Source organism: Melospiza melodia, chromosome 22 (genome assembly GCF_035770615.1).
Source record: "Melospiza melodia melodia isolate bMelMel2 chromosome 22, bMelMel2.pri, whole genome shotgun sequence".
In the NCBI taxonomy this organism is placed as follows: Eukaryota; Metazoa; Chordata; class Aves; order Passeriformes; family Passerellidae; genus Melospiza; species Melospiza melodia.
The window spans coordinates 12,985,001-13,000,000 of NC_086215.1; the positions used below are offsets into that span (position 1 = coordinate 12,985,001).

Consider the following 15,000-nt stretch of genomic DNA (forward strand, 5'->3'; position numbering starts at 1 on the left):
ACTCCCAGGTGCGGCACCACCTTCCCTGGCTGCAGCACGGGTGGCCTGGGCTGTCCCCAGCACGTGTGTGCCATCTCAGGGACACGCCAGGACAATGCGTGGTATCATCAGCGTGTGCCTGTGGACCTCTGAACAGGCAACAGAAATCATTTAAAGAGATGATGAGACATTTTTATTATTCCCATGAAATTATATGGAATTACAGTTTTAAATGAAGGTGACAGGTTTAAAATGTGTATTTTAGAGCAAGATTAATGCCTTGTGCTTTGTTGAGTTGGAAAGTTGGCCAGTGGGGGGGTCATCTCCCACTGTGTGTCCACCTTGAGACAGTCAGTGTGGAATCCTGTGCTGTCCCCTGAGTGCATGGAGCACACTGCTGGTGCCCAGGTCCATGCCTGGCAGCTGTGTGCTGCTGGCACATCTGGCACAGCCTACACAGGTACTGTTCCTGCTGTGTGTGGGAGCAGAGAGGGTCCTGTGGCACTGCCAGACTGCGTCTTACGGGGCTGGCTGGTGTGCTGGGGCAGGGCTGGGGCAGGGCTGTGCCCGTGGGGTGCTGGGGCCATGCTGGGGCCATGCTGGGGCAGGGCTGTGCCCGTGGCCCCCGGGCAGGCGGGTGTCACAGAGGGCTCGTGGCAGGTGGGCACATGCAGAAGTACTGACTGTGTTTTCTCTTGTTCTCTCTTGTCTGCCCAAGGTTTGAGCATCCGAGGAGCCCAGGAGGAGGACCCTCCCGATCCTCAGCTAATGAGACTAGACAATATGCTTCTGGCAGAAGGAGTCTCAGGTCCGGAGAAAGGTGGGGGATCGGCGGCAGCAGCTGCAGCCGCAGCAGCCTCTGGAGGGTCTTCAGATAACTCTATTGAGCACTCAGATTACAGAGCCAAATTGACCCAGATCAGACAAATCTATCACACAGAGCTGGAGAAATATGAACAGGTCAGACATCAGTCTCTCAGTTGTTCGTGTACCTGACACTGCTCTCCTCTGCTTGCCAGTGCCCACCGCTGCCCACTCTGGACCACAACCCTTCCTCCCCTTCCCCACCCCTCTGCCCAGAGAGAGCCACCGTGGCAGTCTGTTGTCTGTCGGGCTCCAAGGAGCTGCTGGCCGGAGCCAGGACGCATGTCTTGCATGTCTGAATGTTTTCTGTTGTCTGTAACTGCACAAGAGCAGCACCCAAGCCCATGTTTCCCCCCTTTGCCCAGCCCACAGAAGGCCGAGAGGAGGAGAGATGTCTGTCTCTCAGTGCCACCCTCTGCCCTCACACAGCTGGGTCTGGCAATCTGGGGGGCACAGGCAGATAGGGGCTGCTTTGGCCATCTCAGCCCACAGGCTGCTGGAGCAGGTGGCAGGATACTCTGGCACAGACTTGGCCACAGCAGGTCAGCTGGACAGGTCTGAAGAGAGTGGGCGGTGAGGCATCAGCAGAGCACCTGGCCCAGGCTTGGGGACAGAAACTGGGGAAGTCCTGGTTCAGGCAGATGCCAGCACAGTGTCTTTGTTTGGAGTGAAGAGCATGCTGCAGAGACCTGTGGGTTTGTGTTCACCACTGGGACCTGGTGACCCAACACATTGAGCATGCCAGTGGCACTGAGAACGTTTGCCACGTGCTGCCAGGTGCCAGGAGCACCGTGTGTCTCAGGTGCCAGTGGCACTGCCTTGTCTGTGCTGTCTTTTCCACTGTGTTGTTCAAGCAGAGAACAAATAACTGAGCAAGCACCTGTCAGGGTCTGTGTACAAATCTGCTGTTCTCCCCAACCCCAAGGCCAGCAGTCCTGGTGAACCCCGAGCCCTCCTCGCCCTGCCAGGGGCAGCTGTAGTGTGGGATGGGGTGGCTGAGGCATGAACCTGTCTCCCACAGGCACAGCACACCGGCTGCAGGCAGATCTGGGCCACAGAGGCAGCAGCTCCGTGCTCGCAGCCGCTTCCTGGCAAACATCCTTGGACTCTAATAAGTTTAATGACGTGGGGGAAGAAGGAGCATTTTTTGCCCTGTAGCTCCATTTACAAAGGTTTCAGCTGAAATGTCACAGCCATCCGTCCACACCACAGGAAATTTTGGAGGATGCTCAAATGCTGCTGGAGCAGGAGAGAGAGGTAGAGCAGAGGATGAGACATGCATGCTTCCCCACGGATCCTGACACCCAGCCACGTCTGCTCAACAGACATATGATGATTTCCCCAGCCTGGCAGCAAACTGTCTCCTGCTGGTTCGTCTCACTGCAGTGCCCGAGAGACAGCCAGGGCTTGGCATCTGAGCCTCTGGCGCCACAGGTTCTGGGAGGCAGGAGCTCCTGCAGCGGGGAGCCCGTGCTGGGCACCTGCCCGCGGTGCAGAGCCGCTCCTGCCATCCTGCCCGCACAGGCAGCCCCGTCCCACGGCAGCAGGAACCAGAGCGCCTTCCTGGAGACATTTCCAGGCTGGGTTTGATCCTGATATTTGTTGCCAGTCAGGGGAATGTACTCAGGAAAAAAAAAAAAGGGAAAGAGAAATGGAAAGTGTGTCACGCCATCACCCAGCGCTGCCTCGCCGGGCGCCGGGAGAAATGGCCACGCACAGGCAGCGCCTTCCATAATTTACAGCTCCTATAACAGAGATGACATATTGAAAGCTATCTGCTGTAATTACACTGAAATACATTTTTTGCTGTAGGCAAAAGTACTGTAAGGGTCCCAGGCCTCCTGGAGCAGCTGGGAACCCACTTCCCAAGTTCACAGATGTCTCCTGAATTCACCCCGAATTGGGGCGAGGTGTGGCAGCTCAGAAGCCACCACCAGCCTCACAGAGCACTGGCTGCCACCCTGCCCCTCAGCATTGTTTTGGGCCATTTCCTCTCTTTTTCCTGCGCACTCGTGATGAAGCACTGAGGCAGCAGGAGCATCCCGGCTCCTACAAGGTTTCTGAGCAGGTTAACAAGGCCATCACTTATAACCTGACATTATTAATAATGTCTCAGGCACCAAGCAGAGGCCTGAAAAATAGTCCTGGAAAAGGGATCAAGTAGCTTGGACGCTATAAATAAACAAGAGAAACAAGACAAAGCATCAGAGTCTTCTGAGCTTCCTCCCACTGTGCTGTGTGAGGCAGCTCTGCATAGGGGAGGTGCTGGTGGAGATGAATTAAACCCAGGCTCTCCCAGCAGTTGTAGCCAAACCAAGTCTCATCAGGCAAGCTGAGTAAAGTCAGAGAAAGCTTTTTGTTTCTTGAAAGCAAGAAACTAATTATTGCTTTTCAAAGTCCAGTTTTTGACATGAAATCTGTTATAGAAAAGACATACCTGAAAATATTTCTAATGCAACAGTTGCCAATTTTATTGTACTTTAAAACTGAATTTCTGGGATCTGAAAAGAAGGGGGCTTGTGGCAAACTGTGTGCCTGGAACACCCATCCAGTGCCAAATTCTTGGGTTCAGTTGTATTTTGGAACAATCAGAGCTGCTGCCTGATCTCAGGGGGAGAGCTGCTGCATTTTGGTGCCTGTGTCCCCTTCCCTTCTGTGCAACATTTCCTGAGTAAGCCAAAGCTGGTGTCATCGGTCAGAGGGCTGGGCCTGAACTTGTGCCTGCTCGGGGTGTCCCCTGGTGAAAGAAAGAACGTGCTGGTGGGCAGTGAGGGTGGGCAATGCCCAACCCTTCCCCTGGAGCCCTGGCACAGCCGGGCTGGCAGGGGCTGGCGGGCAGTGAGGGTGGGCAGTGCCCAACCCTGGAGCCCTGGCACAGCCGGGCTGGCAGGGGCTGGCAGCAGCAGCAGCGGCTCAGTGGTGGCGAGCAGAGGGCTCTGCACCAGGGCCGCCTCCAACGGGTGCTGCACGGATGTAAATTAGCCTGTAATTTACTTTCAGTAGTGTAAAGAAAAAAAATCACTTTGCCTGAAGTGTATGCATCTTTCTTAAGGGTGTACCCAGATTTTAATTATCTAAATGTAAATACTTAACGAATTTTACTTAGAGTAATGAGCTAAAGTGCACACTACATAAATGAGATGTTCTAATTAATCATGTATGAACTACTGGTTTAAAGAAAAGCTATGTGAATTCTGCGAATGTTGGGCTATTGCCAAATTGCTAATCAGCATTTGCATTCATAGATGGCTTCACTTAATAAGTTGTGAGACGTTCAGCAAATGTTATAGGAAATTATGAGTTTTTAGATGCATAAACTTTTCACTTTTAACTCCTTCCATTGCATAATCTGTTGAAATGTTGGAAAATCCTTGAAAATGTGGTTGTCAGACATATTACGTACGTATTTTGCTGCCTGCATGACAGGGAAGAGGAGAGCTAGCAGAGTTTCTGTCAGGCTCCAGCCTGCAAAGGGAAGTCAGGACAGCAGCATGTGTGGAGCCTCGGACCAGGGGCATCCTGGTGGTGGCTCAGTCTGAAGTTTTTATCACCGTGTCACAGACTGGGGGTGGTAATTGAGGGCTCCCTGTGCCTGCCCTCAGTGCCTCGGCGTGCACAGCGTGGGCACAGTGGGCACAGTGCCACTGAAACCCACCCAACGCGGGGCCACGGTGCCTCAGAAAGGTCTCAGGTGCCTGGGTGCTGCAGGGGGTACCCAGGCACAGGGCTCGGGGTGTGCCCCCCTGGCTGTGAGGAGTGCAGGTCCCCGCTCACACCCTGCCCCTGCCTGCAGCTGCCACAGGGGCTGATCCCACTGCTCCCTTCCACGGGGGTCTGGCTGGGGAAGGGGAAAGGATGAGCATGGCAGGAGCAGGGCTGTGCCACTGGGCTCCCCTGGCTGCCCCAGGACGGCTGCAGGGATCCTGGGCGGGTGGGATCCTGTGGCCATGCATGTGGAGGGGACAGGGCCATGTGAGGGGTCCCCCTCGGTGCTGCCTTCCCCCGACAGTCAGGTCAGAGCTTGTGTCCTTGTGGGGCAGCACAAACCCACATCTGAGCCTCTTCTTCCTCCACAGGCGTGTAATGAATTTACCACTCATGTCATGAACCTCCTCAGAGAACAGAGCCGGACACGTCCCATTTCTCCCAAGGAGATTGAAAGGATGGTGGGCATCATTCATCGAAAATTCAGCTCCATCCAGATGCAGCTCAAACAGAGCACTTGTGAAGCAGTAATGATTTTAAGATCAAGGTTCCTTGATGCCAGGTAAGGCAGAGGCAAGTGGCCCTGTCTCTTTTTGGGGGGAAGCAGTAATTTCTGGGCAGCCCAGTAGAGTCTGGCCATACTGGGAGTGGTGACCCATGTCAGCAGGGATGGGTGGGAGAGGCTGCTCTGTCCCACCAGGAGCCTTCATCCCCAGCTGCTGTGCAAGGGATCCCTGTACAGTAGGACTTCAGAAGCAACAAGGTTTTTTCTTCAAATGTTAGTGCAAAGACTGGGCTCGTTTTCCCCACCTTGGACACCTGCACCACCGTTGGAGCTCGGTGCCTGTCCCCAGGACCCACGGCGGCCTGAGTGGGCTGATAGCTCCACAAGCTGCCAGGAGGCAGGCAGACAGGGATTAGGAGGGGGGTTTAGGCACAGTCAGAATTGCTTTGAAGCCTGATGAAGTAGGATAGTGATCCCCAGCCCCATCCCCTTCACAGGACTCCTGTCCTCAGAGCAGGGCCTGGCAGAGCAGGAGCGGAAAAGGGAGGAGCAGCAGGCGCCACACGGAGCCTCCCTCCTCCAGCAGCTCACGCTTCACACCTGAAAGCTGTGAGGAGCTAAACAAGACCAAAATAATGTTATTAACAAGGAGGTCACTGGCAGGTGTGGGAAATCAGGGTAATTGCAGGCAGTTGGAGGAGATGTCTATGGAGAGCTCCAGGAACGCAAAGGTAGAGCCTGCAGATGTACATTTTAAAGTGATTTCTTTAAAAAGGAGGAAGGTAAATAAGGCAAAATGAGCGGAAGCATAGTAATGAGATAAACAGAGCTCCAGGGAGGGAGCCTGCCTGCTCCAGGATACAGCGCAGTTAGCAGCACCGTGATACGCGGCGGGAGCGCGCTGGGGATTGCGCTCGGCTGCCGGCTGGCCTGGGGCGCCCGCGCTGATTGCAGCAGCCCTGGGGGAAGGAGCTCCGAGGAAATGCTCAACTGGAGCCTTCCACAGCATGTTCTGCTGAAGGAGAGCGGCTGCTGGCACGGAGGGATGGCACTGCAGCTGTGCAGGCGCTGCCGCCGTGGGCTGCCCCATGGTGAGGGCTGCCCCATGGCTGGGGCTGCAGGCTCCCGGGCAGAGCACGGGCAGGTGCTCCCTGCAAGGCTCTGTGCTCCAGCCAGGTAACACCCCATGGCTGGGGCTGCAGGCGCCTGGGCAGAGCACGGGCAGGTGCTCCCTGCAAGGCTCTGTGCTCCAGCCAGGTAACACACCATGGTGACTGCTGCAGGCTCCTGGGCAGAGCACGGGCAGGTGCTCCCTGCAAGGCTCAGCCAGGTGACACCCCTGGGCCTGTCCCATGTCCCATGTCCCATGTGGGCCAGAGCCCGGGCCCCGTGCAGCCCATGGCAGGAGGGGGCACAGATGGGTCTCGCTCACAAAGCCCTGAAATCCACTTGCTGTTGGAAGCCAATTAGCTCAGGGAGGCCACGTGAGGACACATCAGCACGGCTGCCCCATCCTGTTGTACCATCCTGACCCCAGGGAGCTGTGCAGGGGCCCAGCCGACCTGTGCTGAAGGGAAGGAGGGGAAGGAGGTCTGCCAGGCTGCTGCTGGCACAGAGGGGCTCCGTGGCTGGGAGCTTCGGGCTGGGCTGTGTACCCAGCTGTGGAGGAGCCACAAGGGAGGCTGCTGCCTCAGCACCTGCCTCACCATTTCTCCCACAGTGTGTGAACGTGGCCTGTGCTCCCATGGGATGAACCCTGCAGGGAGGTGAGGGTGTGAAGCCAGGGGCAGAATCCAGAGCCCCTGGGGCAGGGTGCAGGGTGTGGTGTTGCTGCCTGCTGCTCCTTCCCACATTATTGGGGAGCCCAAAGGGATCAGGGCGCCAGGACAGCTCTGCTGTGCTGTTCTGTGCTGCAGCACAGCCTGTGAGCTCCCCATCCAACCAGGGACCTGCTGGCATCTGGAGGAACAGTGGTGTTTTCCTTTTCTCATTTCAGACGGAAAAGGCGCAACTTCAGTAAACAAGCCACAGAAATCTTGAACGAGTATTTTTACTCCCACCTCAGTAACCCCTACCCCAGTGAAGAAGCCAAAGAAGAGCTGGCAAAGAAGTGCAGCATCACGGTATCACAGGTAAGCAGCAGGGAGGGCCCCTGTCCCCACAGGGTGGTGTTGGCTGCAGCTGCTTTCCCTGTGGGCCAAAATACCTGCACAGCTCAGACTGGTGTCCTGCTCAGGCTGGTGGCACCATCGAGTTTTCCTTCACCAGGCAGCTCAAAGAGCAAAACACCTCTTGGCACTCCACGTGGCCTGCATGTTTGCTAGAAACCCCAATCATTCTCCCACAACTCTGGCTTGCACAGCTCGGGGGAGAACCTGAACGTGTGGCAGGGAAGTGCCCTGCAGTGTCCGAGTTCTCCTCTCCTGGTGAGCTGGTGCGCTGGCTCCTCCCTGCTCCCTCGGCTCCCTTATCAATATTTCAGCTCCTTGAGAGGAATGGTGCCTGCGGCGTGTGTGTTAACTATTAATGATTGCAGGCTGCACTATTGGCATTATTAGCAACGCAACCTTTAGCTTTATAATTAAGACCTGAGTTGAGATTTACTTTATAGGCCTCCATTGAATGCATGAAAAATTCAGGCCCTTTATTGAAGACTCTCAAATGAAAGTCTGCCCAGCTCCTCCAAATTTGGAATTACTTGGCTTTGGCTGCCCCCAGCAGCAGCCCTGACAACTGCCCCGGGCACGTGTGTGTGCCTTGCTGTCCCCTCGCCTGTTCCTTGGCACGCAGCACATACCCCACTCCAAATGGGGTGGCAAGGGGCTGTGCTCGGTGCCAGGGGAAGGTACGGGGTGGGGAGGGAGGCAGTTTCTCCCAGTCCATTTACAAATAGCTGTGGTGATGGGCAGAAGTTTTTGAGGGAAATTCAGCACACAGCTTGTTCCCTCTCACATTGCTCCTCCCTTGCCCTTGGCATCACAGGAGCCCCGTGGTGGCTGCTGGGCTGCTCTCAGTGCCCTCAGGCGCCCCTGCAGCTGCTGGGGGTGCCTGGAACCACCAAACAGCCTGAGAGCACACGAGTGCCAGGGCACTGTGGTCTGCAGCCTTAATCCTGCTGCTGGTTCCAGTCCTTGGCACGAGATGCTTTGTGGCAATTCCTTCAGTGAGTTGTGTCCAGAAATCTTCAATGCGATCCAAGGCAGCCTGCTGTATGGTTAGGAGAGGCCATGCCATCAACACCAACTAAAACAAACCAAAAGTTCCTCAGTTTTGGTTAATGTAGTTGGGCAAGATGACATGAAAAAGCCCAGCAGACCTGCTGAAGAGCTGTTCCCTCCGCACCCAGGGGTGAGCTGTGCCTGGCAGGAAGGGGCTCAGTGATTCCTTGGTGTGGACAGATAAAAAGACAGATCAAGATAAGGCTGAAGTGAATGTAGGAAATGAGATGGAACATTTGAGAAGCCATAACTGATTGCTTCTAGTGCTAATAGATCTGATTTCTTTCTTAATTGGTTGTTTGATAAGATTTAATGTATATGCTGTAGAATGAAATAAAAGGCAGGCAGATGGTCCAGCAACCCAGCAGTGGCAGAGAGCCTGTGACAGGAATATAGGTTTGTCTTTTTAATATTTGATACAGACATGAATTAGTTGTTCCTTGAATCCATTAGGAAGTCTGAGAGAGCGATGGGAGTATCTGCATTGCCCTCCACAGCACTGCATCCAGCAGCCTCAGCCTTGCTGGGTGACATTGCCAGCCTGTTCCGAGGGCAGTGCTGCCCACCCAGCCTGGCACCAGGGATGCAGGGCTGGGCCCTTAGCATGGCTGGAGCTGCGCTCTGGCAAGGTGTTATAATGACTTGGAAAAACTCGTGTTGATATGGTAAAGCCTGGAAATGGGGCCACGTATCATGTATGGGAGAGGAGCAGGTATGAGAGAGAGGGAGTGCCTGTGATCAGCTGCTTGCTTGAGTTCCTGATGGATCTGCTGTCACAGCTAGAGAGCATGAATACCATGGGTATTCTAATCTTTGATTTCCAGAGGCACTTCCAGAGGCTGCATGGCAGTACTGCAGGCTTAGTTGGTATTTTGTAGGTCAAACTGGGCTGGAGGTATCTTTCTTTTACTGAAAAGGGTGTATATTTTTGAGGCCATGTGGTAGGGGAGCTCTGAGCAGGCGCTACAGAGCAGCCCCCACCCTGCTGTGGTGACTGACAGCAGCACTCAGAGGCTGCAATCCAGAGCTCGGAGTGAATTGAGCAGTCACTGGAACCCTGGCAGGAGCAGCATCACAGGGGACAAGCAATGGCATCCCAGGACGTGCCTGAGCCGCACCTCGCTCAGGGCTTCATGGAACACCTCTGAGTGTGTGTATTTTCAGCCTTGACCAAGTGTCCCTTGGACCTTGCTGTGCCTGTCACCATGCCCCATTTACCTCCTGTGCTGCAAATACCCCGGAGGGCCAAAGGGCTGGAAAAAGGAATAAATAACATTAAGGGACGGCTTTCCAAACTCTGGAGCTGTTGGCTCGTCTCTGATGAAGAGGCTTTGTCCTTTCCCTGGCTGAGCCAGGCTCCTCTGTAGCCTCTCCTAACGATGATCCCAAGTGTTTCTCTCTTGTACTGTCAGTGCCTTGTACACGCTGGGGGCAGATTCATGGCAGAACATTTTCTCCCTCAAACACTTAATTAGTGAGTGTTTTGGGTCATCCTCCCCCCAGATTAAGCTGCTGACTGGAAATCCTGCTGCCATGGCACTTTACTGAGCTGCAAAGAAAATTGTCTCTCAGAATCGTTTCATTGCAGGTGGGAGATCGATGGTTTCAGTTTTGATATCGGTGTTTAAAATAATATGTAGAGAAGGTTTTTCAAGAAAAGCATAAAGACAAACTATTTATTAAGATGAACACCTCACACAATTTCATTTTTAAGAGTGCGGAAAAGGTAATTCTGGGGAAAAAAATGTCTTTAGCAGAGAACATTGTCGGCTGTAATTCAGAGCCGCCCCATCAGCACACGTTGGAGGAGATAAAGTGTATTGTGTGTTCTCCCCTCCCATGGCTGCGAGGCTGATGTTTTATACTTTTGCAGATGAGCTCTTGCAGGGTGTCGCAAACGACCATCAGTCCATCACACGGGCTGGAGAGAGGGCACAGCCAGTGCTGAGAGCGGGCACTGGAGTACAGCAATAACATTTTTCACCGCTTCAAACAAAGGAAGGATGTGGTTGACAAGGGAATATATTTAACATTGTTTTAAAGAAAGGATGCAGGAGCTGGTTTCCAGCACCCCTCTGGTCCCTGCTGCTTCTGAGTGTTTCTGTGAGCAGGTGGACAGGGAAAGCTGTGGATGGAGGGGCTCTTACCCCTGGACTTCATGTGGGAAGCAAGGAAAAAAGCTGCAGCATAATGAAATAGCTCTGGAGGTAAAACTCCTGGGTTTAGATCACAGATCAATGCTGTAATTGTGCAACATTGATTTTTAACATTTCCTGGTTTGTACCGTGTGTTAGGTGTGGAACATAGACTGTGTGCTACAAACATGGAAACACAGTGGAAAGATTTCCATGAATCTGCAGCTCCCCAGTTCCAGCAGTGATGCTCTGTTCCGAATGAGCACTGATTTATCCCAGGAAATCACCCACTCTGGAGGCAAAGAGGCAGGCCTGCCCCATCCCAAATCCCACATTAGGCATCTTGATGATTTCAGTAATAATTTATTGTCTTTTTATTTAACGTTGCAATTAACATGATAAATAAGTGCAACAGTATTGTTTGAAATGTAATATACAATTAAGCCCAATTAATTAATTGGCCTTCAATGATCAGGAGGAGAAAGATGTTCATTGTTTTTTCTATGTGAAGAGATAGTTTGTTTTAATGAAAAATGTGTTGTGAGGCAGCTCACAATGGAGACAACTTCCATGTTTGGGGTGAGCACAGGGTTGGGGGTGAGGAGCTGGGTCCCGGGGAGCCCAGCACCTGCTTCCCTGGGACCACGGCAGCACAAGCCAGGTGAGGTGTGCTCCAGGTGGGCAGGGATCCTAAACCCTGCCTGGCACAGCCGGCTGGGGCAGTGCCCTGTCCTGGCCAGGTCCAGGTCCAGCTGCCCAGGTCAGACATGCTCTCCCAGCTGCAGCCTCCAGGTGTCCCCAGGTGTCCGTGGGTGTCCCCAGGTGTCTGTGGGTGCCCCTGGGTGCCCCTGGGTGTCTGTGGGTGTCCCCGGGTGTCCCTGGGTGATCCTGGGTGTTCCCAGGTGTCTCTGAGTGTCTGTGGGTATCCCTGGGTGTCCCTGGGTGTCCCTGGGTGTCCCCCTTCCCCTGGCTGGGGCACGCTCTGCCCTGCACTGTGTCACAGGAGCACAAAGGGTCCTTGGGCAGAGGGGATGGGGCAGTGACAGTGGCATCCTGGGCTGCTGCAGCTCCTCTGGCAGCCCCGAGGCCGGGCTCAGTCTGAGGAAGAGTTGAACATTTCTGGATATTCATTTAGATGTGGTGTGCGGGTTAAACATAACGTACGAGCACTGCTCCTCTCATTGCTTCCAATTAAACCTTGCTTGTTAGTTTAACCTCTAGGTAATCCCATCAAACAATTGATGTCAAGGAAACACTGCCCACAGTGGCTCTGGATGAGTGGCCATTAATTTTAATTGCCTTGATATTAAAGATTAAGAAGTATTGGGACTAGCAGAATGGAAACGATCTGATGTCAAGCAAATCCACTCGTTGAGGCTTCCCCAGGCTGCTGGTGATATTAAAATTTTACTGTGAGAATTAAATAAACCTTTATTAGTGATGGCTGTTGTTTGATTGGTCCAGGGGCGTGCATAAACAGAGGGGTCTCGTGCACATCCGTGGACAATATGGTTGATGTGCAGAGATTCCTCAATTATGATACTGTTAATAAAGCATAATCTGATTGTACACAATAATTATTTGCTGGGTTTCATTAATGTATTATTGCTTCTCTGACTGACAAGGTGATATTAAGTGCAATATATAGAATATGGTGGAGTATTATCAGGGGAGCAGGATGTATAAGGTACCTTCCATATTACTGGTAAAGGCCAGAGGTTTTCCATTAATTGCGGTTAAACAAAAGCCTGTGCCACATCAAATAGAGCAGGATTTGGCTCCTGCCTCATCAGGATCCTGAACTGGGTGCTGTGACAGGGCCTCAGCCCCTGCCATGCCCTGTGGCTGCCTGATAACCACTGGGCTGTCACTGGTCCCTTCCCCTTTACTGCTGGAGCTGCTCTTTTATTGTCTCTGCTGTGTTGGCCATTGTCCATGTTCCAAACTGGGTTTGTTATTTAGGAGCTCTGTTACAGCAGCTGAAGTTAAACAAAGCCCCTAAGCAAGATTGTACAAACTTCCCTGAGCAGCTCCAGGCGTGACCCCTGTGCGGGTTAATAGCCAGTGCCCTGGGAGCCACCTTGGCTTCAGCACAGATCTTCAAAGGGACATGACAAAGTGACTTTTCAACCATTATTGATTTATATGATTCCTTTCATTTTCAGCCAACCAAACACGATTCTGTGAGCGGGCTGCCAAGGTTGTTCCAGCCCAAAAATAAAGAACAATTGCTCTCACTGCCCGCTCGCCCTCAGTCAACCGGACCTTGGTCCCCCCTGAGCAGCTTTCTGGGTCTTGCACAGTTTTGCTGACAAATGGCCCATGGTGGTAGGGGACAATGCCGTGGTACAGTAAGCTCTGGGATATGTGCAGTCATCAGTCACTTGCTGTGCCTCAGTTTGCCAGGAGAGCAGCAGAGCCAGGTCAGCCCAGCTCCATGGTGACGTTTAACTGATCCGGGTTAGTGCTCAGTTACCCAGAGCAGGTATGGGTCATATTTCTGACATCTCAAAGGCATCCTGCTTTGCCCAGCCAAGCACTTCACCCTGCCCACCTCTCTCCTCTGCAGGTGTCCAACTGGTTTGGCAATAAGAGAATCAGGTACAAGAAGAACATTGGGAAGTTCCAGGAGGAAGCCAATCTCTACGCGGCAAAGACGGCCGTGACTGCAGCGCATGCCGTGGCCGCGGCTGTCCAGAACAACCAGACCAACTCCCCCACCACACCAAATTCTGGTACGTACTGCCTGCTGCCTTCCTGCCTGCTGCAGGGCCCCGACGTGCCCCAGTGAGCTCGGTGGGGTGAGGAGGATGCAGAGCAGAGCCAGTCCTGGCACAGGGGGTGTTCCTGAGCCCAAGGGTGGCCGGGCTGCACCACGAGGGCTGAGCCCTGCCGTGGGAGGCCCCAGCTGCTCCACAGCCAAGCTCCCACAGCTGGGGGAGAGCAGAGTGGGGCCGTGCAATCCCTGCAGCGCTAACGGCTGCCTGCCTCTGCCTTCTGGCACCTTCTTTGTTTCTGTAGGTGCTTTAGGCTTTTACTTATTCACTGAAGAGAATGTAAAATGGGGCAGAGGTCCAAGTCTGGTTTTGTAGGACCGTTAAATTTATTGTCAAGACAACAACAAAATAGAGGAATATTTTAGCATGCTGTAATTTGAGTTTAAACTCTGGATGGCTTGAAATGGAGTTGATGTTATGAATAGAAATCTAAGGATGGAACTTTAGTTCGGAGTTACTCTGTGACATGTTCTGCTACAGGTCTCATGGTGTGCTGATGACATTTTGCAAGTCTGAGCATGGCCTTAGTCAGGGAGTGTGTGAGGGAGGCATTGCTCTTTTGGGCTCCAGGGGCAAAGGTTGTCACAAGCACAAACACTATTTGCAGTCAAGTTTTGCTGTGACTTAGTTGTGGACGAATTTTGAAGAGGATAGAGAACCACGGGGAAAAAAGACTAACTAAAAGCAAATAAGAAAAAGGTTCCGTCTTTAACAGTAGTAAACCACATAATTGGGAACTGCCAAGCATTTCCTTTGGAAGGAGACACAAAGCACAGGCTCAGAATGTGTGTTTGGTGATGGCACCTCATGATGGAGTGATTGACAGGGGGACAGCTCTGATATGGAAATGTTGCTGTACAGGCTGCTCTTCCAGAGGGAAGAGCTGCCCTGGGTTGCAGGGAGCTTCCAGGCTTGCCCAGCACAGCGCTCCGGTGTGGGGCTGAGAGCTGGGATCTGTGGCCACGCTCACCCCACGCCAGGGCAGCAACTTCCCCTCCACTGAGCCTTACCTGTCCTCTCCTGTCCTGCTGCTTCTCCTTCCCCTGCCCTCAGGTCTCGGGGTTATGTTTTTGCAGCTCTCTGTTATTCAGCTACCTAACTCTTTCCTTTCCAGGTTCTTCTGGTTCTTTTAACCTCCCAAATTCTGGGGACATGTTCATGAACATGCAGAGTCTGAATGGGGATTCTTACCAGGGGTCCCAAGTCGGAGCCAATGTGCAGTCACAGGTAGGAGAAATGCCCCCAGCAGGGCCTTTCTGGCAGGGTAGGGTTTGGGCTAAAAATTCCACCTTACTCTGGCTCTATTAACTGCTCTGGGCCTCGCTGCAGAGTGGAGGCTGCATAGTTCTGGATGTGGCCTATTCTTACCCCGGCATTGAATTTCACAAATATTAAGGAAAGAATGATTTTTTTCTGATTGAAATTTTAAGCTTTGTGAATGCATTCGGCTCTGGCTTGAGCTCATGGAATGGGACTGGGTGCATCTGACTTCCATGGACACTATAAATCCAGTGAAATTTTCTTTCTTTTTTTCCTTTCTTCCCTCCTTCCCCTGCCCTTTAAAAAAACCCAAACAACTCTCCCATCTCTCTTTCATTTATTGGACAAACTTTTATTTATTAATTCATTCATCTATTTCTGTATTTACTTAAATGTCAGAACGCCTCTGACCGAGCGATTACAATAGACCTCACTGCAAGTCACTGTTCCAGCCCCTCAGAAGGGCTGGCTCCATGGTTTCTGTGCTGTGTACACACCATCATCTCCTGCACACATGCCAGCGCACACAGGCGGGTGAACATTCCCAGCACTTGCTG

At 52.8% G+C, this 15,000-nt stretch overlaps 1 protein-coding gene across 5 annotated transcripts in view; it reads left to right on the forward strand.

Moving 5' to 3' along the window:
• Window positions 1–15,000, forward strand: part of PBX3 (PBX homeobox 3) — a 101,631-nt gene that overhangs the window by 82,086 nt on the left and 4,545 nt on the right. For 4 of the 5 annotated variants that reach the window (XM_063174302.1, XM_063174304.1, XM_063174301.1 and 1 more), the window contains 5 exons: window positions 698–939; window positions 4,920–5,110; window positions 7,050–7,185; window positions 12,976–13,141; window positions 14,298–14,410. In XM_063174302.1, coding sequence (XP_063030372.1) covers window positions 698–939; window positions 4,920–5,110; window positions 7,050–7,185; window positions 12,976–13,141; window positions 14,298–14,410 — 848 coding nt within the window. The remainder of the gene's footprint in view (window positions 1–697; window positions 940–4,919; window positions 5,111–7,049; window positions 7,186–12,975; window positions 13,142–14,297; window positions 14,411–15,000) is intronic. The other variant, XM_063174305.1, reaches the window with a different exon arrangement.